We start from the raw sequence: 26,677 nt of genomic DNA, 5'->3' as shown, positions 1-26,677 counted from the left end.
CTTAAATTGGGAATCCAAAAGTACTAGATCAAACTTGTGATTTCATAGTTATCTGCAACATAGTTATATGCTACTGTATAGCAATACAGTAGGATGATTTCAGAAAGGCCTGGAAAGACTTGTACGAACTGATGCATAGTGAAGTGAGCAGAACCAGGAGAACGTTGTGCACAGTGAAAGCAATATTGTTTGATGAAAAACTGTGTGACAACTATTCTTAGCAATACAATGATCCAAGACAATCCCAAAGGACTAATGATGAAGGATTATTATCCACCTCTAGAGAAAGAACGGATATTGATTGAACACAGACTGAAGCATGCTATATTTTACTTTCTTTTATTCAAGTTTTCTTATATAAAATGACTCATATGGAAATGTTTTGCATAATTGCACATATATAACCTATATCTGCCTTGGGGAGGAGGGAGGAAAGAGAGGGGAGGATGGATAAAATTTGGAACTTAAAACTTTAAATAAAAATATTCATGATTTTTAAAAAAATAGATTGTTACAACTACAATAGCCAAACCAAAATGGAGTAAATGTATCTAAAAGGGTGCTAAAATTTTTAACTATCCTCTTTCTCCAAGACCAGTCCTAGGTGGGGCCAAATTTGGTATGAGGCAAGTTTAGGAAGTTATTCCAAGATTCAGCCTGATTTAGCACTAGGATTTGTAGGCTTTAAGAACTGCTGGGATCATCCTAGAGTGGATGTGAAATCAGAATCAGGAATGGCCCAACAGACAGGGACAACTTTCTCTGAATGGGGTTGAATCTCTCCAATTCAAAGCAGATGTGTCCTTGAAAGGCAGCAACACCCCCAAACCAGCACAGACCTCTTACTCTGATCCATTTTTCAAGAGTCTGTTAGTGTCACTGAGGAGGGCAAAGGGGGAACTGGACAGTTGATAGTCATTTTGAACATTTGTCCATTTCAGAGGTTGCCATGACCCAAAGTAGTTTTTGTCTGGTAGCCAAAGTGCTGGTGATAAGCTTTTCCATGCTAGCTAGACAGTTCTTTGTATGGCAGAAACATAGCTATTTCTGGGTCCATACATTAAGTCTTTACAGTGTACCCCTACCTAGGACCTCCCTAATTCCTATTTGCAATGGTGGGGCTGGGGGACCAATTCTTCCCTCAAGACCTTCTGGGTAGCCATGAGGAGTTGGGATTTTTAGTACAGTAGTTTAGAAGCCCCCATGCAGTATGCTCCTCATTTATCAGTCAGAGTTCATTGGCTTTTAGGAAGACTATTTATTAAACAGGTAAAACAAGGAAAGTTTTACAGGAACATTTTCTCATATTGGAGACATGCATTTCCCTTGTATTTACGAGACCTCTGAAGAGAATAAGCTCAAAGTCAAGAGAGCTCCTGTGCCCAAAGGGTAAACTCACAGTTTCTGGTTACTGGAAGTCTGTTTTCCCTTTACAGTGTCCTCATGAAATTCCCCTAAGGGATAACTCTCTGCTGAACTCTGAAGTTCCTAAAGCTGCATTTCTTTAGTGTGTCAAGTTTTTCCTCAGTGCATCTCTCAGTTCTTGATGCAGATGCTGATGTCAGCTACTGCTGCTCCTTGGATATTCCTACCATCTCTGGTTGCTAGTGGAATCTCTCTAATGGCACTGATAGATGATTCTTCTGAACTTATCCCTTTTCCTGTGGTCAGGGAGGTTTCTGTCTTATCTAAAGTCACACAGAACCTGAGAGGTTATCTTCAATTTATCACAAAATATTTTCTGGGTGGCATCATCTGCTTTCACTCTAAGAACTTCATTCCTCCAAAATTGATTAAAAACTTGTTTGAACTGCATTTATAATGTCAATTGATTCATCAACATGACTGTTTTTATTATTGTGTTTATATTAATTGGGGTGAGGGTTTCTATCCCAATCCTTGTATCAGAAAAGTAGAACTTGCTCAAACCTGTACTTTGATAACAAAGCCCTGGAGAACCTAGGGACACCTTCTTGTCACATTGAAGCATGAAAGCAGGACTATTGTGGGAGAAAATAAAAGGGTTCTGAGGTTGGTAGGTGGCTCAGATGCTTCATACCTATACATCATTCATCTTTTATTTCCATCTTTTTTTTAATAAGAAGAAAGTTGGAGAATGCATGGTGAAATTCAAATGACAGAGTAAAAATAAATTTGACTACATTTTTATAGACAGGAAAAGTCTGTTTACAGACATAGCAGCCATTTCAGATTACACCGTCTGTACTGTCAGATCATTGACTAGTTAGAGCAAGGTCAGAGTAAATATCAAATTAGCAGAAAGGATAAATCTGACATGAAGACATGATGTGCAATTACAGCAGCCCTATCTTGATTTGTTCAAACAAGCTGTGACCTCTGAAAAATGAGAAATAAACAGAAGTAAAATGTGATTATCACCATTTCTTGGAGGTTTAACCAAAACAAAGCAGTTATTACAATGAGGTGGCTTAAATAGACCTAAAATGATCTTAGACAGCAAACATTTAAGGTCTTTGCTAGAAGGACAAAAAACCAGCAAGCAGTCAAGGGCAACATCAATTTAGAGTATGAGCTCATTTGTTAAATACATCATGGAGAAGACCAAGGGAGTGCAAGTGGTACTAGTAGCAAAACAATAAAAAACAGTTGAAATGAAAGTAAGTTGGTGTGAGAGAGCTTAGTGTGAAATCTAAGCCAGATTCTCCAGAGAGTATCTGTAGCTGAAAGCAAAAGAACCACAAATAGAAATGAAATGGAATGTTTATCAGTGTTTTTTACTAGCAATCTGTTTCCATCAAGGACAATAATGGAATCACCACACCTGGTCTCTGCCATACCACAACCCAATAGATTGTGTATGAAGGGCACATAAGGAAATGAAAGCTGAATCATCTCATGATGGATTTCTTATAGTTAAGGATTTCTTTTGGGTATGGGGTGGACAAAATGGCCCTTGCTTGAGGTCTCCTATTATTGTTCAGTCATTTCAGTCATGTCTGACTCTTCATGATCCCTTTTGGGATTTTCTTGGCAAAGATACTGGAGTAGTTTGCCATTGCCTTCTCCAGTTCATTTTACAGATTTGGAAACTGAGCCCAACAGGATTAAATGATTTGCTCAGGGTCACATAGCTAGGAAGGGTCTGAGGCCATATTTGAACTCAGAAAGAGGAGTCTTCCTGACTTCAGGCCCATTCTGAAGCTGCTACAACTTTTGAAACATTGAGACTATTTTTCAAGATATCTCAAAGGGTAAAGTTGTAAAAGAATGAAAAATATCTCAATGTTTCTACCAAAGGAATGAACACATGAACACAGTGTATCAGATAGGGAAAGAGTAGAGCAAGATTTGGATTTCTGGTGAAATCTTGGGCCTTTGGATGAAGAAGCAAAGACTGTGTGTGTGTGCATGTGTGTGTGTGCACGCGCATGTGCATGCGATCTCACACACCCAAATGCATACATGTATTGCTGTCTTCAGGTACTGAAAGGACATCATATTGAAGAATTCTGTTTGTTCTTTTTGTTCCCTGGACAGCAGATTTAGGGTCAATGTAAGAAAACCCTTCCTAATGATTAGAGCTACTAAAAATGGAATGGACTGCTTTGGGAGATGGGGAGTTTCTCCTTATTGAAACCCTTTAATTGAAGTTTAGAGGACCACTTTCTGGGGATGTTGTGAAGGGGTTTTGCTCAGTTGGGCATAGGTTGGATTAGATGGCTTCTAAAGTCCTTTCCAACTTTTAGATTCTGCAACCTGCTTTTCTGTGGCCATGCTGGTTCTTAGTGATCACTGCTTGCTTTTCTCTTTCTTTCTTTCTTTCTTTCTTTCTTTCTTTCTTTCTTTCTTTCTTTCTTTCTTTCTTTCTTTCTTTCTTTCTTTCTTTCTTTCTTCTTCCTTTCTTTCTTTCTTTCTTGTGGGGCAATGAGGGTTAAGTGACTTGCTCAAGGTCACACAGCTAGCAAGTGTCAAGTGTCTGAGGCTGGATTTGAACTCAGGTCCTCTGGAACCCAAGGCCAGCGCTCTATCCATTGCATCACCTAGCTGCCCCACTGCTTGCTTTTCTAAATGCTCACAAAACCTCCCTTTAATAATATGCCCTATGATTTTAGTATAAACATAATTCACACTAACAAGCTTAATGTTTGCAATCATTCTTCTAATTTTTGAAATTGAGAAATTTATTCTTTTCCAGGATTGTGGCACCTCTCTCAATATCCACAATCTTTCAAAAGTCATTGATGGCTACTCAATAATCACAGTTACTAGTTCTCAGGGATGTAGTCATCTGACCTAAACCCACTAAATAAAGTTAGGTTCTATTTGACCATTTTCACATTTATTTTGGCTCTGAATTTCTCGTTTACCATTTCATTCTACTGTTTTCTGCTTGGAAAATCATTCTCATTGGTGAAGAAAACAAATGTTAAGTTGGGAGAGAAGGAAGTCTATTCCCTCACATCAATTAATGTAAACACAGATGGTTCAGGAACCTGAATTGAAACAGTAACATAATTAAATGATCAATCAATGGGCTCAAAATGTGATTTCCTACAACCTCATCACAAATTGTAAATAGATCCTTTAAGAACTTGAGAGGACTTTGGTCATTGGGTAAAGATAAATAATACAACAGAGGAAACATCCTGTGATTGATTGAGAGGATCACTCATGCTCCATGGCCACATGTATAGAAACAGCAAGTCAGTTCAAGAGTCCACTGGTCTAGTGACAGGAGTTTTAGTTTGGAGTTTGTCAGATTGAGGGTTGGGAGTCATAAGTGGTAGGGCGGAAAGGACACCTGAGAGGGAATGAAAGGCTTGAGGTCTGAGGGGAGAAAGGTGAGGAATGGCCTTTCAGAAATTTTCTTCACTTCCTGTCTTCCCACATCATTGGCCATCTTACTAGAGAGCCTGGACCAATAGGAAACAATGTATCCAGGTGGAAGGAAAGAGCTACACCAAAGGCAAACAAATTCAAAGATAGTTGAAGGAGGAGGCAGCTTCAAGTGATTCTTTACATTTGAGAAGAGATGTTAATGGACTCAAGAAAGGACTTCCAATTCCAGGAACTGTTCATTACTGCCTCTGTTACATTTGTTTCTCATGTTTGCCTCATTGCCATTGTACTCTAAGTTTGGGTTCATTCTTTACACAGATACTGTATCTGTGGGAGAGTGTGCCCCAGATTTTAGGAAGAAATTATTTCTACCAACTGTTCTTAGGTTCTTAATAGAACACATGACAGTGGGGGCTTATAATAGTATTTCTTTTTTTTTCTTTTTTTTTTTTTTGTGGGGCAGTGAAGGTTAAGTGACTTGCCCAGGGTCACACAGTTATATAATAGTATTTGAAGTACTGTTCCATAGGTTTATCCCCTACAACTCTGAATCTAGCAGCACTTCTAGGGACCTAACTTTTGAGTTTGAGTGTAAGTTGGGGGTGGGATGGTACATAAGAAAATGAGCTGAGTATCTACCTTCTATCATCTGTTATCATTCTATCTACCCCAAGTTTAGGTTTTATTCCCTTCTTTAACATTCTTCTTGTCCCCAAAATAGCAACAACAAAAATACAACACAACACCAAAAGCACATTTTTTGTTATCCTTGGCATTTATTAACAGTCTCAGTTCATTCTGAGCGTTAAAGTTTCTGATACTTTTCTTATAATACTGACACTTTTCATTTTCATCCTTTTTCCTTGCTAGTTCTCCTATCATTCATGTCTTTGGGTAGATCTCCTTTCCTTCCTCATTGAATTTGTTTTTGCTCCAGAACACTATAAAACTTTCCTAGTGAAACCCATAGCAGTGCAATAGAGGAACAATATGAACTAAAAACAACAAACCATATTGTCCAGACTGTGACATACACCCGGACCTGAATTTCATTGAGTTCATTCATCAAAATATTTGTCTTAGGTGCTGAGATGGAAAATAACAAGCCTAAAAATGACTAGTGGAAGAAGATTGGTCTGGATCACCTTTGGGAAAATGCATAGTGTTTTCAATTATCCCAAACTTCTAGATGCCAAAAAAGACCATTTCTTGATGACCAGTATGCTCCCAATGGTACAATATGTCCATGGAATCACAATCTTAGAAAAATAAGGTCTAAATATTCCAAAAGGCATTGGAACTATAGAATTCTCAAGGTTCCTGCCTTCCCTTGTCTTTTAACAACAGCCTTCTGGAGGTAAGGTCTTGATTTTTCTTTTTTAAAAATCTGACTTGGGAGAGTAAATTTAGAGATAGGAATTTCAGCTCAGGAAATGGGGGAGAGGGAGGCAATATGGTACACCAAAGAGGAAAATATTTTGGAATAAGCAGAAGCCTAATTGTCCATCTCAGATCACACCACCTACACAGAGCCAGCTTTGAAGATCAGTGAAGTAAAAATGGAAGAAGTATATTTCAGTGGCATAAACAAGCAAGGACTGTGTGTTGTATGAGATATAATTATCCCAAGCTGTCAACAAAAGATTATAAGCCATTACCTCATTTTAAGTAGTCTGTTTATTTTCAAATGAATGAAATTGCCCCGTGTCAAATTTTATTTTATTTTTTTTTAAGTCAACAGTTGAACCAAAGTGTAACTCTCCCATTTCACTTTCTGGTTCTGTGTCAAGCAGCCTTGAATGATGAAACTGAGTTAATATATATATATATATTTCCCTTATTTAAAAAGTTATATAATATACACATGAATTCTCTGTGAACTAATTTATTTTTTACACTCTACTGTACATGCATGCAGCAAATCTTAATGTATATTGTAGTATTGTGCAACCCAGGAAAATGTGAATTCATAACCAAAGGGCTGAGAGATATTAATTTTTAAAAATAACAAACAAGATTATGTACATACAGAGCATTTATATTCCAGCTGTGTTCAACTTTGCTTTTAAAAAATATAAACACATAAGACTATTTTGAAATGCCACTGATCATTACTTCTTCCTTTTGTCAACTGCAAAAGCATCGGGAACCTTGCAAACATTGAAATCATTTGCCCTCTGGATGACATTTTCTTTTTGCTTCTTAGCCACATGATTTAAAGATGTTAATTCATACCCTAGGACCAGCAATGTTGGTCACTGAGAGTACATCTGGGGGTTTATCACAGTGATACTTTCTGCATTAGGGAAGATAATCAATCTCAGATACATCAGTGAGTTTTGGCCAACCCTAGGAACCTGCCTTTGGGGATAGCAGAAATTTTGTAGCCAGGTGGTGAACGTTGGAGGCATGGAAGGAAGGGGACAACAATCGCTCCCATCACGCTCAGGCTGGCCCTCTTGGCTGAGAAGGCACAGTGTAATTACAACCATGACTTGGTTGAAAGAAATATAAAATGGGGGCAGGGAAAGGGTGCTGCTCCATCATCATTCTAAAAGCCCAAGAATTCTTGTTCAGAATCCAGATATTCTTTTCTTTTTGTGGTTAGAGAAGGGAAAAGGAGAAAGATGTCTAAGGGACTGGTGAGAGTACAAACAGGTTCTCACCAGGCCTTTTTTGCTGGAGAATGAAGAATGAAGGGCAGAAAAAAGAAGGTATCCAAATGACTTTGTATTAAAAAACCCAAAACATAATGTCCCCTGTGCTCCCCCCTCCCCCCAATACACTGCACAGCAGGTAACTTCTCAGTAGTTCTTAGCAGCAAAATATGAAGAAAGAAAGAAAAGTCCCTCTTCTGGGGACATGGAGCTCTCCAGGTTACAACACTGAAGGGTGTCAGTTGATACTCCTTGGTCTGTTCATCCCTCAGAGACCATTAGACTTAAATTCCATAAGAATTACCTTCTTTTTCGCATACAAACTTCGAGCCTTCCCAGCTCTTCATAGGACTGGTAGAAAATGTCAAACTCCCTGGCCCCCCAGCCTCTCCAGACAGCCAGGCACCATTCCATGTTTTCCTGTTCAAAGCAGCACACAACCGTGTCCTTTGCTACAACAGCAGCTTCAACCAGCGTCCTGGGGAATCAAAGGACAGGCCTTGAGAATGGAGCTAGAGCTCCTCTAAGAAAACATATGGCATCACGAGGGGAGGCTGCAGACAGAAGCTTCATTTTACAGTATTTTGTATAGATGTTTAGAGAAAAATACTGAAAAGGTGAACAGTTCCAGCATTATACCTTGCATAACCAATATGTTTGAAATATATATAAATATACACACACATATATCATTGTGTATATATATATATCTCATTGCATTTATACACACACACGTATATATACATATAATTATTATGTGTGTGTATGTATACACACAATTCAAATTAGCTCCTAGAGCAAAACTAGCTCTTTAAATGTGTATACATATAGCATGTTATATATAATATTTTCTACATATAATAAAATAATACATATTTTCTATATATACATATGGGCAGTTAGGTGGTACAGTGCATAAAGTGCTGGACTCCTCTTCCTGAGTTCAAATCTGGTCTCAGACACTTACTAGCTGTGTGACTTGCAAGTCATATAACCCTGTTGGCCTCAGTTTCTGGCAAACCACTCCAGTATCTTTGCCAAGAAAACCCCAAATGGGGCCACAAAGAGTTGGACGGGATCGAAACAACAATATACACACATACATATATGTAATAAACACATGTGTGCATGTGTATATGCCTAAATGCTTTGTAATAATATAGAACGGGGGTCAAGAGAGACAATTTTACTTTATGCTTTTTATTCTTAATGGACTGAATCTTGGTAATTTCAGGGATATAAGTCAGAATGGGCATTTTCCTTAAGCCATCTCTAAATGCGTATGTGTATATTGTGTATATGCACATGCATATATATATGAATGTATAAATATATACATATAGGCATACCTCATTTTATTCCACTTTGCTTTATTTCTCTTCACAGATGGTGCATTAAAAAACCCCCAACAAATTGAAGGTTTGTGGCAACCCTGCAATGAGTAAGTCTATTGGTGCCATTTTCCCAACAGCATGTACTCACATCATGTCTCTGTAGCATCTTTTGGTAATTCTCACAATATTTCCTGCTTTTCATTATTATTATATCTATTATGGTGATCTGTAATCAGTGATCTTTGATATTACTATTGTAATTGGTTTGGGATGCCATGAACTGCACCCATATAAGAAGTCAAACTTAACTGATTAATGTGTAGCTTCCGACTGCTCCACCTTCTGACTGTTCCCCCCATCTCTCCTGGTCTCCTCAGAGCTCCCTATTCCCTAAGGTACAATGTTGAAATTAGGCCAGATAATAACCCTACAATCATCTCTATGTATTCGAGTGAAAGAAAGAGACAATTAATGTGGCAAACTTTATTGGTGTCTTACTTTAAGAAATTGTCACAGCCACGACAACCTTCAGCAACCACCACCCTAATCAGTCAGCAGCCATCAAGACTGGCAAGACCTTCTACCAGCAAAAAGATTACAACTTGATGAAGGCTTAGATGGTAGTTAGCATTTTTTTTTTAGTAATAAGTATTTTTAATTAAGGCAAGTATATTGTTTTTACAGATACTAATACTACTGCACACTTAACAGACTACAGTATAGTGTAAACATAACTTTTTTTTCTTTCTTTTTTGCAGGGCAATGAGGGTTAAGTGATTTGTGCAGGGTCATATAGCTAGTACGTGTCAAGTGTCTGAGCCGCATTTGAACTCAGGTCCTTCTGAATCCAGGGCTGGTGCTTTATCCACTGCGCCACCTAGCTGCCCCCTAAACATAACTTTTATATGTACTAGGAAACTAAAAAATACATGTGCCTTTGTTTTGTGGTACTCGCTTTATTGTGGTCATCTGGAATCAAAACCACATTATCTCTGAGGTATGCCTTTATATATTAAAATACACACATTAGACTGGAACCATGATTTCATCTGTAGATGGAGCCTCAGATGAGAAACTCATTCTACCAACACAGACTGGCACATTCTCTTCACTTTTAGTCTCAGAGACTTGCCCAGGACATCAAGAGATTAAATGACTTATTCAGAATCATAGAGCCATGTTTTCACAGCTCAGGGGTTTGGCTCTGCATCCCTTGGATGCTTCACTGCTGCTTCTTGCAAGACAATATGAAGACTTGCCTAAGACACATGCAGTTGGGCAGATAAATCTACTACAAAAAGGTATAATGCATTTTGAAGGTAAATGTAAATGACTTAGGGATTTTATCTGGTTTTGGATTAAATATGTCACCAATTTCCTCCATTGTGCAACTGGCTCTCAGAGAAGGAGCATAGTACCATGAAAAGAGTATTGAACTTGGGAGGCAAGAGACCTAGGTAAATCTTACTGCTACTTACTAGCTGTCTGACCTTGGCCTTCAGTTTCCTCATCTAAAAAAATGAAGAGGTTAAGCAGGATGGTCTCTAAAGACCGTTCCAGTTCTAAATAATGATGATCCTCCTCTGAGAATGGTGTCATGAAGGCTAAAGCTCACAATGACCTGAGAGACTGGTGAGGAAATAAAAAATGACAAATATCATTTGTTAGCAAGGGAAAGAGGAGGATTGAAGAAGGTAGAAGAGGAATGCTGCTTGAGATAAATGGGACAATAACAACTGACATCAGAGAGAAAAAATACTTGCTTGATTTATTTTGCTTTTTCTGCTGAGGAGAATTATTTTTGTACTAGAAAGGGTAGATAAGTGAGGAGATAGTAAGAGAACAACTAGCTATTTTTGGTGAGTCCAAGACACCAGGTACAGATGAACTTCATCAAAGAACTGGCAGATGTGGTTGCTGAATCAGTAATCTTTGAAAAATTGCATAAAATAAGATAGATACCATAGGCTTAGAGAAGGCCAAATATTCCAAAGAACTGAAGAAAACAGGACCTACAAACTATACGTCAGTGAGTCTGCCTTTGATTACTGACAAAATTCTAGACTGTATTATTAAAAGGATGGTTCAATAACACTTAGAAAAGGAAGCAGAGATCACAGAGCAAGCACAAGAACAGGTTGTGCTAGTCTAATCTTTTTTGCTATTTTAACATGGTAATCAGGCTGGTAGATCAGAAGAATGTTGTAAATGTAATTTACCTAGGTTTTAGTAAAACATTTGACAGTCATGCTATTCATGTGGGAAAGATGGGGAGATGTGAACTAATATTCATAGTTAGTATTTACATGGTGCTTTAAGGTTTGCAAAGCACTTTACTTATTCTAATTCACAACAGTCAGTAAGTCAAATTTAATAAGATGATTTTTTTAAAAAGGATTGGACCTGTGGTACAATTGGTCTAAGGATCAACCTGGTATGTAGGAAATTCCCTCTACCAATTCAGGTCAGTACCTGCTTTGCAATTTATAGCCTTAAGGAGTTTTCTGGTGCACTTGGGATGAGAAAGGCCACCTGTTGATTGGTGTGTGTGTGGCGGGGGTGCGGTAGAATCTTTACACCAACTATCTCTAATATGGGTCTGATATCCAAGATATAGAGAGAACTAATATAAGTATATAAGACCAAGAGTCACCCTTATTAAACAAACAGAAAAAGTATTTGAACAAACAGTTCTCAAAAGAAAAATTTCAGACTATTAGCAAACATATGAAAAATTTTCCAAATCATAAATACTGTGAAATGCAAATCAAGACAGCTTTGAGGTTTCACTTCATACCTAGGAAACTGGCAAAGATGGAAAAATGCTGAAAATCCTTAATGTTGCATCAGCTGCAAAAAGACAGATATACTAATAAACTGTTGGTAAAGCTGTGTGTTGGTCCAATCACTTTGGAAAGAAATTTGGAATTATGTTTTTTTAAATGGTTAAAATGCACATTTATACTCCTTGACCCACAACCCACTGCCAGGCATAGACTCCAAGGAAATTAAACACAGAAAGGTGCCATATACATCAAAATATTTATAGGAGGGGCAGCTAGGTGGCACAGTGGATAAAGCACTGGCCTTGGATTCAGGAGGACCTGAGTTCAAATCCAGCCTCAGACACTTGACACTTACTGGCTGTGTGACCCTGGGCAAGTCACTTAATCCTCATTGCCCTGCCCTGCCCCCCAAATATATATCTCAGCACTTTTTTGTGGTAACAAAGATTGGGGGAAAAGTAGATTGGTAAATCCCTAAGCAAACTGTGATACACAAATGTACCAGAATATTACTGTGCTATAATAAGAGGAATAATAAGAATTCAGAGAATCTTAGGGAGAATTTTATGAAGTGATACATTATAAAATAAGCAGACCCAGGGAAAAACATATACATAATAACTCTGACAAAGTAAATGGAAAGAACTAGAAAAGTAAAAGTGAATGCTGTGTAATTAAAATGGCCAGGTTAACCCTGGAGAAGAAATGAGAAAATACATCCCCCTCCCTTTCTTTACAGGTGTGAAAGATTATGGATGTAGAAACTTCATACAGTGACAGATTTGGTTGTCATATTGATTCATCTTGCTGACTTTTAAAATTATTCATTTGTAAATAAAATTAAATTAAAAATTAAGATGACATTGTTTTTTTTCCTGATTTTAATTTTTTTTTTGTGTGGAGCAATGAGGGTGTCTGAGGCTGGATTTGAACTCAGGTCCTCCTGAATTCAGGGCTGGTGCTTTATCCACTGTGATACCTAGCTGCCCTTGTTTCCTGATTACTTTTTGATTCTTTGTTATAAGGGATAGCTTGCTGGGTATAGGAGGATGGAAGATTATATTTGGAAATTAAGGTTACGTAAAAAGAAAAGACATAAATTAAAACAACAACAACAACTCTATGCTACCAGGAAATTGTAATTTTATGCACTGTATCACTGTTATCCCTGGCTTTTACTAACATGTCTCCTATTATTGAGAAATAGGAATATCACAACAAAATAACAGTAAACTGTTTATAGAAGTAAGTACATAGTAACGTTTTGCTTAGGAAGTCCATTTGCTACATGAACCTTTATATGAACCTCTACAATTGATTCACAACATTTTCAAGAATAAGGATAGATTTTTTTTTAAATTTTTTAGTGAGGCAATTGGGGTTAAGTGACTTGCCCAGGGTCACACAGCTAGTAAGTGTTAAGTGTCTGAGGCCGGATTTGAACTCAGGTACTCCTGACTCCAGGGCCGGTGCTCTATCCACTGCACCACCTAGCTGCCCCAAGGATAGCCTTTTTGTTAAAAAAACAAACTAAAAGATTTAATGGTTTCTCATAGCAGTTGCTCTGAAGCTGCATTTTTCTTTTGTTAGAGATTAATCAATAAGTACTTATTAAGCACCTTCTGTGTGCTAGGTGAGGCATGTAGATGGCTCAGTGAATAGAGCACTGGGCCTGGAGTCAGGAAGACAGGAATGTGGCTTCAAACACTTAACTAGTTGTGTGACCCTGGCCAAGTCACTTAACCTCTGTTTGCCTTAATCCAGTGGAGAAGGAAATGGCAAACCACTCTAGTATCTTTGCCAAGAAAACCTCACGAACAGTATGGTCCACAGGATCATGAAGGGTTGGACACTACTGGATGACTGAACAAATGTGCCAGCCACTGTGTTAGAACTATCCCTCCTGTCAAGGGGATTGCCTTCTAATGAGGGAGACAACAAGGATAGGTGTGTGTGTGTGTGTGTGTGTGTGTGTGTGTGTGTGTGTGTGTGTGTGTGTGTGTGTGTAGAGAAGACAAAGAAAATAAAAACGAATATATACAAAGTAATACAAAAGTTTGAGATGGAAGGAACTAGCAGATTAGGGGATCAGGAAAAGATTCAGGTAGAAGATAGTGCTTGAATTGTTTCTTTTTTTGGAGGCAATCAGGGCAATTATGTGAGATGACAGAAAGAGTCGGACCTGAGGGATGCTATACTGGGAGAAACAGCAAGCTCTGACAACTGATTGACTGAAGTGAGAGAGAGTGAGGAGTTGATGATAACGTTAAGGTTATGAACCTGAGAGACTGGGAAAATGGTGATGCTTTCAACAGACAGAGAAATTTAGAAAAAGGATGGGTTTTAGGGGAAAGACAATGAATCCTGTTTTGGACAAGCTAGATTGGAGATGTCTCTAGGGTATTTAGTTTTAAAATGTCAAATAATTGGCAAAGGGTGATGTGGAACTGAAACTCAAAATTGAGCAGATGAGGTCATCAACAGAAAGTGTAGAGTTAAGAGTAGGGGACCTCTGACAGGACCCAGGTCCATGCCTGAGGGGGCATGGTCTGAATAATAAACCAGGAAAGGAGACAGCAGAGTGGTTGGACAAATAGAGGAGCAGGAGAGAGCAGTGTCATAAAAGCCCAGAGAGGAGAGAATGGTCAAACCCAACAAATATATGGAGAAGGATGAATACTGAAAAAGATCATCAGAGGTCATTTCAACTAAGGAAAGGAAATAAAGATAATACAAGTGAGTGTATATAACTTTTTCTGGGAGTTTCATTGAGAAAGTAAGGATATAGAACTAGGAAAATCTTGAGGTGTTGATAGGGTTAAGTGAAAGTATTTAAGGATAGGGCAAATGGGCATGTTTGGAAGGAAGGGAAGGAAGCAGTAAGTAGATAGAGGTTGAAGATAAAGAACTAGAGAAGGAATGAATGAGGGTGCAATCTTCTGGGATGTCATCAAGGGCACCTGTAGGGGGTTGGCCTTAGCAAGGGGAGCATCCTGTTTATCAGATGCTAAGGGAAAAGAGGAAAGAGTGGGGGATGGTGTCAAGGCATTTTGAAAGAAAGAGAAGGGGAGAAGGAGCTCATATCAAATGATTTGGTTTTCTCTCAAGAAAGTAAGAAGTGAAATCCTCAGCTGAGAGAGAGTAGGGGCATATATGGAAGGTTTAAAGGAGATGAAAGTTTGGAAAAAGTTTTTTGGGGAGGATGATAGGAAACAAATTAGGGAAGAATAAAAGGATTGCCTTATGGCAGAGAGGGCCCAGTTATAAAGATAAAAATTATGATTCTTGGTTTGAATATGGATTCTCAAACTCCAAGCCATCCTGCATAATTTGGCCCATAAGTTGGGAACCACTATTGTAGGTAATCATTTTTATTAGAGATCCATTGGTCTGTCCTCAGAACTGATCTAAAAGGTCTAATTTCAAAGCAAACATCCTCCCCACCCCTGCCTAATTTGAGATAATAAAGTTGGAAACATGATGGACTCAGGATCATGGCTCTTATTTCTCAAATATAATCATTTACAAAACAAGGGTCATTAACTAAAGAGTGACTCATTCTGGAAAGCTCCACGCTGACAATTGCCAGAGGTTGATTCACTGCAGACATTTCCTTTGTCATCATTCTGCTCTGAGAGAAATAAGTGTAATGGGACTTTTCCCCCTCTTTGTGCTTCAGGAGGAACCAAAAGCCAGGAACTGTCCAGAAGCAGCTGAATTAATGTAATGTGGAAGTGACCCAAAACATATACAAAGTAGAATTTGGGGACTTTGCACACAAATAATTTATTGCTTGAGACTAGGTAGCTGAAGTGAAGAGAGGTAAACATTCCAGGGTGTTTGAGTGCTCCAGGAGTTGCAGCTCAGGCCATAATTAGTCATGCTCTGCCTCAGCCTATACATTTTCCCAGCCTTGTATATAACGTCCTGGACAAACTGTTCTCGCTCCTGCTTTATTCTCAGAGTGGAGCCATGCATTTCTGGTGAAAACAACTGGCAGCAGAAGTGCAAGTTGCAGAAGGATGTCAGGAAAGGGCAGCACCCCTTCCTGCAGTAACTGGGGATCCTGGTGGGCAGCAGTGCATTTTAGGGTCATAGATTTAGAGCTGTAAGGGAACTGAGAGCCCATCAAGTAGAACCACCCCTCCTCTTTACAGATGAAGATTCTGAAATCATGTGGAATATAGAAGGTTTTGGGGGTAGGGAGAAGAGGAAGGCAGAAGTGAGAAGGGGCCACTTGAACTGCATGGATAATTGCTTCAACCCCCTACTTAACACTGGCCCTGGTGACTTGGCCCCAGTGGGTTTTTCACTATGACCTTCACAGGGCACACAAGAAATGAACTGCACTGACAGCTGAGTCATACATTAGATGGTTACTGAATGCTAGAGGTTTCTTAGCCCTGTCCTTTGCTATGGTGCTATGGCTGGATCACTCCTTTTGTTTTGTTTTTTGTTTTTGTTTTGTTTTGAGGGGCAATGGGGGTTAAGTGACTTGCCCAGGGTCACACAGCTAGTAAGTGTCTGAGGCTGGATTTGAACTCAGGTACACCTGAATCCAGGGTCAGTGCTTTATCCACTGTGCCACCTAGCTGCCCTGGATCGCTTCTTTTTAGGGATATCGGTAGATGACACCCCAAAAATGCTACAAACTGATGCATGATGATGGAAAGAAGGAAGGAAACAAGTCACCTTTTGTTAAATGCCTACAATGTTCCAGCTAAGCGCTTTACAAATATCTCATTAGATCCTCACAACAACCCTGGGAGGGAGAAGTTACTGTGATTCCCATTTTACAGTTGAGGAAATTTAGGCAGACATGGGTAAAGTAAAGTAAAGATCTGAACTTGGGTTTTCTTGACTCTAGGCCCAGAGTTCTACTCATTGCACTGCCCAGCTGCCTCGTGATGTTGTCTGATTCTTAGGATTTGGGGTTAGAAGGGAACACTGAATCCAGCTCCCTTATCAATTGTTCAGTGTCATTTAGCTAATAAGCAAGGGAGGCAGACTTGAACCCAGGCCTTCTGACTACAAATCTAGTGTAAAGAAACCTCAGTAAACCAAAGCACCGAAATGTTGAGTTCCTGGGGTTTCTTTTGTATATTTTAAGATTCAAGAGGAGTTTCGAATTCAGCCTTACCCATATGGGGCCAGTTCTCTAGCTTTTAATACGGCTATTACTCTACCCCGCTGGGTACCAGATTCCTTCTCCAGTCCAATGACGATAACATCTCCACCTTGCCTAAGAAACAGAAAGTGGGAAGAATTTTACTCACATTAGTAATCTCTAGGGTAAATTGATACAGTCAGCGGAAAAGCATTTGCAATACATATATAGTTTCAGCTAATGTATTAAATTACTGAGATGGCATGACAGAGAAATGGTAGAACAGAACTTCCCCAAAAGGAAATTTAATCACAATGAAATCACCTCTTTCACTGCATTGTATCTGATAGGGTCGCTGGTCTTAGTGCTGTTATTATTAGATTTGCCAAAGAGAAGAAAAAAGACTTAGAAGCAAAATAAATAAATAAATAAATAAAAACCACTTGTTAACAGAGCTATTCCCTTCATCTTTTACTGAGAGTAGTTTTAAAAAATTGCCCTTCCGTGGCCCCAAATAGGATAATACTAAAAATGAAGACTCTAGTGGGTATAATCTCCTCCCCGCCCCTCCCCCAATAGGTCAATAGGGGATTCCTTTTTTCTTTTCTTTCTTTCTTTCTTTTTTTTTTTTTTTGCATACCATGTAACCCTATTTGATGGAACACTTTACCTGGGGATCCAAATGAGGTCTTTTACTGAGAGGATTTTGACTGCTTGTAGGTGTGCAGATACTTCACTGTTCATGAGAGGCCCATCCTTTTCAGATCCATCAGAGCAAAGATCGGGCTCATGAAATTTGTCAGGGTTTTCATAGTCAGTGGGAAAAGGCATGCTAGGAGAGCTCATGGGTGAAGTTGGCAGACTTGAGAAAGACCTAGTGATTCTGTTGGAAGGGGAAGATGAGTATGAAGACATGGAACAATAATCCGTAAGAGAATCCTGGTGGTTTAATATCTGAGTTCCAAGTTCTTCACTATAGATTATGCTCATATCAGCTATGCAGTCCCCCTCAGGATGATTTGGGCCAGCCAGACCAGCAGTGGAAAGCCCTAGAATGGGCTGCTCAACTGGAAATGTGTCTCTGAGTGGGCTGCAGTCTCCACAGAAGTACCGTGCACACAGCTGATAGGTGGCAGAGACGTACATCACTAAAGAGTTGTCTTTGTCATCCAGGCACCAGACCACTTCTTCACCATGGCACTCTGAGTTGCCCACTATCGATGTTATCACAGAAGGAGGAGAATAGGGATCTAATCGTTTATTTATTTCCAGTGTGGCACAGTCTATAATTAGGATGCCAGGCCCATTGCTGTACCAGACCTCAGACCCACTGTTAGCTATTTCCATGGCTCTTACAGGGTAAAGATTCTGTCTGGGATCGTCATCGGTGATGTTGAATTTGGATCTGTTCGCAGTATGTGAACACAGATAGGAGCAGTTATTATCTGGAACACCCTGGATCACAGGAAACACTGCCACAAGTCCATCAGACATACCAGCCAACACAAGGTAGGAATTCTGGTGAAAGGAGAAACAGACCCACTCTCAGTGTTCTCTTTGAAATTCTCATCAGTCTAGTTTCACAACTTTCAATAAAAGCTGCAGCATTATCCCCATACAGATCTTAAGGTCATCTATGTTCTCCTCCCACCCTCACAGCCCAAGCAAAGGTCATTTTCAGGGCCATGGACCTACAAATTGATTCCCTCTGTACATCTTCTTAATGAAGTATTACATTATGCTGATCAAAAGGATCTTCCTTCCTGAAAAACTTAGTACTAGAGATGATTTCAATGTGTCAGATCAGGCAGTCAACATCGTCTCTCTTGCCCATCATTATTTTTTACACCATTTTTCCAAAAGGTTGGACCCTTCATGATGTAAGCAGGGGATGAGTTGACTTCTTAATTAAGATGGATACCTTCTGGGTAGGCCAAGAATTTTGGCATGGAGCTGACTTCAAGGGTGGCTTGGTGATATCCAGATAAACTCTTATCCCAACTTTCAGCAACATCTTAATCAAGGGAATAGCACACTCCTATACATTTTGTAGGGATTTATATTTGTTAGCTACTGGGTTCTAGAGACTTATGTAGCTACTAAAGCAGTATAAGTTCTATGTCACCAGGCAAAGGCCAAATGGACAATGCCAGTCCCGAGAGCTTATCCCTCAACCCCAGAACCTGGTTCACAAATTGTCAGTTACTTTGAATTTGGGACAACACCAAACTGTGGTGTTGAATGCAACTTCCTTTTAAACAAAATGAACAAACAAACAAACAAACAATTTTAGGTGGTGACCAGCTCAGGTTGGAAAACCCAGGACAAAAGAAAAGCAGAAACCCATGTCCTTGTGCCAGTGAGGATGAAAGCACAGAAAGCCACATCTCAACTGGGTGTTAGAAGCTCTAAGGAGGTTTGACTCAAACTGTCAAAGTTAAAACAGTGACCTGACCTGAAGCTCAACAGCAAAGTCAATAAGCCCTTAGTAACTTTCTCAGAATTCATTTTCAGTATTTTAAAGGAAACAGCCAAGGAAAACATGAAAATAAAACTGCATTTGAAGGCCCCAGGCTGTCAGCACTCCAGCTGTGGCAGCAATCACTGCCTTCCAATGGGAACGTGTGCTGGGCAATCCACTTGGAGACATTCTGCTCTCAGGACAGGACAACGTCTCCCGAGGAGAGGCATTCATCAGGCCCAGGTAAGCCAACAACACAGACCATGCTTTATTACCTTGCTTCCATTCTGGAGGCTGCTTGCTTGGCACAGAGGGGAGTGCTTTTGGCTGGCAGAAGACTTTAAATAACTCTTTGTTTCATGTTTTCTAGGTCTCTGATGAAGACTGTGTCCTGAATTGCTCAAATATCTATCTCTTTTCTTTCTTTTGGGGGTATAGTTGGAATTGAAAGTTTTAGCCAATGTCAGTGAAGATCTACCTCTCCCCCCAACTAAATGGAAATGATTTGCTGCTATCAAGACAAGGCAATCAACTGCTGCTATCATGAACTATGGGAACTGACATGTTCTCAGTTCTCAACCCCACATTTATTTGGATAATAAGCTTCACTTCTAATAAGATTTGTATATTCAGTGAAAAAAATTATTAGAAAACTATCCAGTTTTTGGCACAGTGCCTGCCACATAGTAGGCACTTAATAAATGTTTATTTATTTATTTTTTTGTGGGGCAATGGGGGGTTAAGTGAATTGACCAGGGTCACACAGTTAGTAAGTGTCAAGTGTCTGAGGCTGGATTTGAACTCAGGTACTCCTGAATCCAGGGCTGGTGCTTTATCCACTGGGCCACCTAGCCACCCTTAATAAATGTTTATTGATTGATGCTCAGCACAATTTGCTTTCCAATTGGAAAAAACCATACAACACAATTCATTAAATAATTGATGCAATTCTGTCTTCAGTTTCATCATCAGCTCCCTTTTAGGTACAACAGTTGTTGACTTTCTTTGAACTTCATTTTTTCCCTTCCTTACCTTTTTCATAACAGGTACTGCCAGGAAGCAAGTGACAACAGCTGGGGTATCTAATGCATTTTGGGGTGTGTTTAATGGGCACATGCCCTTTAAGCTGTATATGTAGATCTTCTGGTCCTGTGGATAAATATGAAAGTGGTGAAATTTGTAGCAAGAAGTTTAAAGTCTGGGGGAGGCATATCAGCTCAAATGGCTTTAGATGAAGTGTAATACAGGAAATTTGATATGCCCAGTGTTTTTTACTCTCTTATCTTCAAGGTTTACTGATTTCTTAGAAATTTCCTTAGTTCTCTTTAGCACACAGATTTGCAATAGCAGGTGCTATAATGCATCATCTAAAGTTCAGTGCCCCCACTGTACTACCCTTATTTAATTTCTTGTCTTGTATTCTTCTTCTGTCTTTCCCCCCACCTTCTACTTCACTGATAATTACAGACAAATCATAGCCTCCAGGTCCACATTAGGGTGGTGAGATGCAGATGGAGTTATCACCAAGCCAGCTATTGTACCAGATCCTCATGGTTTTAATTTCCAGCTTAAACAAGTGAGCCATGAGCTTGGGAACAGGTGTCTCTAACCTCAGGCTGAGAAATTGGCTCTGGAACCAATGGACCAGTGAGAAGGCAAATGTAGCATTTGATTGACCTTTCTGCAAATCCACTCTATGACTACTCTTAGCCCTCCCAGGACCCATTGACTATGCTAATGTCTTTAGTTTTATGATGCACAGAAACAACAGGGCCATGAAGTGGCCATGCAGCCTGGGCATTCATGATGGTAGGCAACAGTAATTACCTCAGTGGCAGTCCATAGTGCACTTTGAATTTTTAATTGACAGCTCAGCTTCATTCCTAGGCAGCTCATTCTCTGTACTTCTATAAGTCCTTTCTCAGTGTTCACCACAGTATAGTTCCTAAAATCAGCAAAGTTTTCATTACTGTAGAGTAGGAAGAAGTCTATCCCTTCTTTGCCTGCTGTAAGCAGCTTTGCAAAAGTATATACTTTGAGGGTCAATCAATATCAAACAATCAATCAATCAACCAAAATTTATTAATTGCCTACTTTGTGTCAGGCACTTTACTAAGTGCTGGGCTTAAAAAAGAAGCCCTCAAGGAACTTACAATCGAATGTATTTCAAACCTATGCTTTTCGTCTAAGAAACTGAATCGGGTCTGTTCACATTTAATGATGCTATCTCCTGTTCCCCTAAGCCAGGAGCTCTTGGCCATTTTGTGTGTGTGTGTGTGTGTGTGTGTGTGTGTGTGTGTGTGTGTGTGTGTGTGTGTGATGGACTCTTTTGGAAGTCTGATGATGCCTCTGGACCCCCTTCTCAGAATAATGTCTTTAACAGCATAAAATAAAATGCAAAGGATTATGATGGAAACAAAATATATTGAAATATAGTTATCAGAATTAAAAAAAAAAGTTCACAGACCTCAGGCTAAGAATCCTCTGCTGAGGAAATGAATGTCTACTATGTGTCAGACACTGTGCTCAATGCTTTACAAATATTATATCATTTTATCCTCATAAAAATCCAGAGAGGTAGTGCTAGTATAATCCAGTTGAGGAAACTGAGACAGACAGAGGTTAAATGACTTGCTGAGAATCACATAGCTAGTAAGTATCTGAGACCGGATTTGAACTTGTTATATTCCTGAACTGACTGACTCCAGGTCTAGAACTCTATGTACTGTGCCATCTAGCTGGAGATGAGGAAAGCCAAAATAAGCAGAGTATCATTGTAGCCTATAACAAAGATAGCACTCTCCTTTTTAAATGGTGTGTTGATGTGTGTGTGTGTGTGTGTGTAGAGCTAAAATGACTAATTTTCCAATTAACTTTAAGGTATTCTCAATGCCCATCTAGTCAGATACACTCAATTTCACCAAAGGTGCAAATCTGACAAAAAAGCCATAAAAGAAGGAAGCAGAATCAATTAAATTTGGTTGAAGCCTGCGGTCCTAATTCTTTTAGAATATATTTCTGCACTGGCTAATCTGTATCCCAATTATGCCAGTTAAAAGAGTTTTCATGCAATGAAAATGCTCTCAGGATTTTTTTCACCCCCTAAAGATTATCACATGAATTATATGGGACAGAAGCCGTACATCAAATGGGGAATAAACTTACTTGCAGAAACATACACGTACGTTTTTGAATAGAAAATCAGGACCCAGAATTTTAAGGCTGAGCAGCAGATTAAAGGGAAACCTCTTGGGGATTCAGTAGTACCATTAGAGTAGTTTTTATCTCAGAAGAAAACTCTAATTCCACAGTCAAATATTTATATTATCATAATTCTAATAGGATACACATCAAAGTCTTCCAGAGCAAAGCTCATTATGCTTTACTGCTACTAATTTTTATTAATTGAAGCAGTTTTCTGTAATGATGAAACTGTCTTTGCTGAAGTTCCTATAAGTGTGATTCAGTAGTAGATGAAAGGGTTAAAAAAATTCCGTTAGGGAATGCTCTCTGATTTAGTTTCTTCCTCTCACTCCAACTCTTTTTCCCTCTGACTTTTCTTTATTTATTTTAATATTCTTGATAGACCCTTCTACATGTCTCTCAGTATTTACCACACTGAATTTTCTAAAACCTACTGACTTGTTTCCCTTTATGCTTATTTCCTTGGAGTCAAAGGACCCGAGTTCTAATTTTGACTGCTCTTGCTATCTGTGTGGTCTCAGACAGGCCACTTAATGTCCTTCATCCTTGATTTGTTTGGCTTTAAAATGAGGGGGTTGGGTTACATGGTCTTTGGAGTGATCCAGTTCTAGATCTTTGATGCTTCTTTCCAGAATCACTCTGACGCTTAGTCTGTTCTCTGTGTCAAGATTTATCTCCAGGATAATACCCCCTGACAGCATGGTATGTGAGGCAGTATAGGGGGAAAGAATATAGGTCTGGAGTAAGATGTATTTTAACATCCTGGTTTTGTGAATTTGAGGGCAAGTGACTTTCCCTCTCTAGGCTCCAGTCTTCTCCTCTTTAGAAGGACATTGGGCCAGATAATCTTCAAGATTCCTTCCAGGTATTAAAGCAACTTCCTGGCAGCCTCTCCAATTTCCCAAATTTCCACATGGGCTTTAGCAACAAGAATAGGAGAACCTCCATTTCTCCTTTATTCCTGCAGTAGCTTCTGATACTTCTTCTTTACAACCAGCCTTCCTTCCCTTTCCTACTAAGTCCTAAGTCAGCTACTCCCTTTCTGATCCTTCTCAGTTACTGGTGACCGTGAATGCCTCCTCTGCACTTTAATGCTTCAATAGATCTATGATCTCAACAGCCTCAGATAAGGAAGAATGAAATCATCCCTGCCTGCTGTTGCTCCTTTGCAATTTCTGCCCACACTCCCCTTATTTATAGGGCACAAATCTGCTTTAGGGGAACCACCCAATCTAGAGCAGTCTTCCTCTGGATCTCTCAGACATTGCATGGATATATCACTTATTGCTCCCTCTTGCTACCTCACTGGCCCGTCTTCATTTGCAGAAGCGTGGATTCCTCTAATGACATCCTTCCCAGGGCTTCTCTTGTGCTGCTTCTAATTTGTAAGGCTTTACAGTTTCTTTATACCCACCATATTCTTCTTAGCTGCTCTCTGTGTGACCCACAACTTCAATTCTTTAGAGCCTCTATTATTCCACGATTCAAAGTCAGATAAGAAGATGGGCCTTTCTTTCAGGGAGAAGAGAACTGTGCAGTTTCCCAAAGGTGACCCAGCCCAATGCCTTCTTGTTCACTGTCCATTTGTCATGGTCCCAGATCTAGGTACTAATGCATGAGGTGAGTGTATCTAGTTGCATAGCATAGTCTAGAATAGACTCCACAGATGCAAATTTTTGAGCTTGAATGGGGAAAAATTCTATATCTTTATTTTCACTAACCTTTAATTATTAGCATTTCTCTCAATTATGAATGTAGATTCTGAGACTACCAAAGGGCCATGTGACACAAAAAAAGGGACGAACCCTGAGACATGGATTTTTCAGTCACTTGGTTTTACCAGTGTGGAAAGGAAGGTTGAACTCTCCCTTCTCCACAGTGCCTGCTTATATACCAGGAGGTTTTTGACATTTCTGTGTCTGTGTACAATGACCTTTTTCATCTCTGTTCAGGGTCTGATAATAGTATCATAGAATGTTCAGTTTGGAAGGGGCCTTAAAGGACATCTAACCAATCCACAAGCATTTATTAAGCACTTACTACATGCCAGGCAGTGTGCTAAGGTGATGAACATACAAAGACAGAAAATGAAACCATATTGTTCACTTCACTCATTATAGACATAAGGGAAATATTCTAGAAGATCATTATAGGCTTTGTAAAGGTACAAACTATGTCTTTTTGGGGGTCTGTGAAAAATGCCTACCTCTGGATGATTAAAAAAGCAGCAAATGAAGGTTACCTGGATTCCTCTTTTCCATCCCAGAACACAACAGTATATTCTTGTCCCGGAGACGAGAAGAAAGAAGTCTGCTTCCCACAGTGCAGCATGTACATGAAAGTCGCAAAGGTGGGATCCTTCATCTGGCTAACTACGGAAATGGCCAAAGGTCGCTGAGAGAAAAGATATCCACCCAACCATGTGAAGAAGGGTTTATGGCTCATTAACAGTAAAGAGCAATACCAGTTAGCAAAATATTACATGTGAAAATTATCTTTCATAAACCCAGGGCAGATTCTTTGCCATCAGATTTACTTATTCAGTATCATAGCTTTGGCCACATCTTAGAAAATACAGGCAAGAGGATGAAGCAACTTTGAGCGGGGAAGGTAAACTTTGGGGGTTTTCCAGATTAGTGCAAAACCAACTTAAAATATTTTAGTCACGGTCAATTTAGCATTAAACTGCTCATGCTGGCCTCAATTCCAAATTTTCCAACCTTCATATCCAGGGTCATCCAATCTTCTTGAGGCTCTTTCTTAGATTTCACTCAGCTTCCTACCACATTCCAATATTTCAATCTAATTTGATAATAGCCCAAATTTAACCCTGGAACTACTGTATCCTCCCAAGAAAGTTATTTTCAGAAATTACAATATGATCCACATTCCTCATGGCAAAACATATGATTGTTTCTCTTCTTGTCATCTGAAAACAGGTCCTTGCCTCTTTTTTTTTTCCTCCAGCAAAATTAGAATTATTGCTATGGAGCAATTGCAATTTTTTGGGGGGGCTATTCATGTGACTATAGAACTAAAATTTCCTTCTTTATTTTTTAGAAAATGAACTTTTATTTTCTTTAAGATAATAATGAAGATAAGAAAACAAGAGATAAATTTAGGAGAATTAAATGAAAGAAGGAATGAAAAACATTTTTAAGCACTTATTTATGTACCATATATATACACTAAATATCCCATTCTAAAACAGGAGAGAAAAGGCATGTCAATTATAGTTACACTGACCAAAAAGTGGGTTCTCTATGGTTGTGGCTGGATGGGTATAAATAGTCTTATTTAAAATACAGTAGAAAGCTTTAACTAACCCTGGGAAATGAGGATGCAAGTATCATGTGAACTACCCTTTGACTCTCCCCCTCCCTCTTTCTCTAATCCCTTTTGCCATACTCCTTCTCCCAGGTACCTTTTCAGGTTTGGTGTCCCAACATTCTGTCATGAGTGCCTGTAGTCTATGGAACTGCACTTCTTCTGGCTGCCCCAGGACTGGACGAATGCCCTTGGATAGCTTCTTGGCAATCTGAAGTTGATGATGACCAAGCACGGGTCGCTGACCTGACAGCAATTCATAGAGCACCATTCCATAGGAAAACATGTCCACCTGAGGAGAAAAGGCAAATCTCTTGAAATTGGGCCAATCACATGAAAGAGCTATAGGGTATCTGGTATTGTAACTGATGGGTAGGGCATATAAAAAGAGCAGAAGATATGGTCTTAGCTTTACAACAACTTACAACTGAGCATACATACTTTTCTCACTTTAAAATTATATGCGCTATTTTTACTTTTTTATTCTTTCTTGAGGTTTTTCCCTTTTTTTCTGATTCTCCTTTCACAACATGACTAATGTAGAAATGTTTAATGTGATTGTACATATATAACCTATATCAGATTGCTTACAGTCTTGGGGAGGGGGGAAGGAAAGGAGGGAGGGAGAAATATTTGGAACTCAAAATCTTATAAAAAAGATTATAACTGAAAAAATACTATTAAGATTGAAAAAATATCTGCTACAATTGGGTACAAGGAGCTATATAAGTAAGAGGCATCATCAAGACCTTTGAATATTTGCAAATCATTCAGTTTGGAAAAATTTACTACAAGTGGTTAAGAAGAGTCATTTTTCAGCAAGCAACTGGATATGGGTTGCAATCTGCACTGATGGAGGGATCCCCACATCTGTGAGAGCTATTGGAGTACTGCAACATGGGTGAGAAAAAATAGAGAATTGTCTATAAGTGGGAGGGCATCATCTTACAATGTTCCCCTTATTTAAGGGTCATCTATTT

At 39.2% G+C, this 26,677-nt stretch overlaps 1 protein-coding gene across 4 annotated transcripts in view; it reads right to left on the bottom strand.

Annotated features, from left to right (window-relative positions):
• Positions 1 to 5,279: 5,279 nt before the first annotated feature.
• Positions 5,280 to 26,677, bottom strand: part of LRRK1 (leucine rich repeat kinase 1) — a 174,837-nt gene continuing 153,439 nt past the window's right edge. For all 4 annotated transcript variants that reach the window (XM_043989261.1, XM_043989258.1, XM_043989260.1 and 1 more), the window contains 7 exons: positions 25,795 to 25,989; positions 24,613 to 24,764; positions 20,994 to 21,111; positions 20,199 to 20,315; positions 17,376 to 18,223; positions 16,739 to 16,840; positions 5,280 to 7,956 (listed from right to left, as the gene is read on the bottom strand). In XM_043989261.1, coding sequence (XP_043845196.1) covers positions 7,779 to 7,956; positions 16,739 to 16,840; positions 17,376 to 18,223; positions 20,199 to 20,315; positions 20,994 to 21,111; positions 24,613 to 24,764; positions 25,795 to 25,989 — 1,710 coding nt within the window. In that variant the 3' untranslated portion in view covers positions 5,280 to 7,778. The remainder of the gene's footprint in view (positions 7,957 to 16,738; positions 16,841 to 17,375; positions 18,224 to 20,198; positions 20,316 to 20,993; positions 21,112 to 24,612; positions 24,765 to 25,794; positions 25,990 to 26,677) is intronic.

Source organism: Dromiciops gliroides, chromosome 2 (assembly GCF_019393635.1).
Source record: "Dromiciops gliroides isolate mDroGli1 chromosome 2, mDroGli1.pri, whole genome shotgun sequence".
Lineage (NCBI taxonomy): Eukaryota > Metazoa > Chordata > Mammalia > Microbiotheria > Microbiotheriidae > Dromiciops > Dromiciops gliroides.
This window is presented reverse-complemented; position numbering and strand designations above follow the sequence as displayed.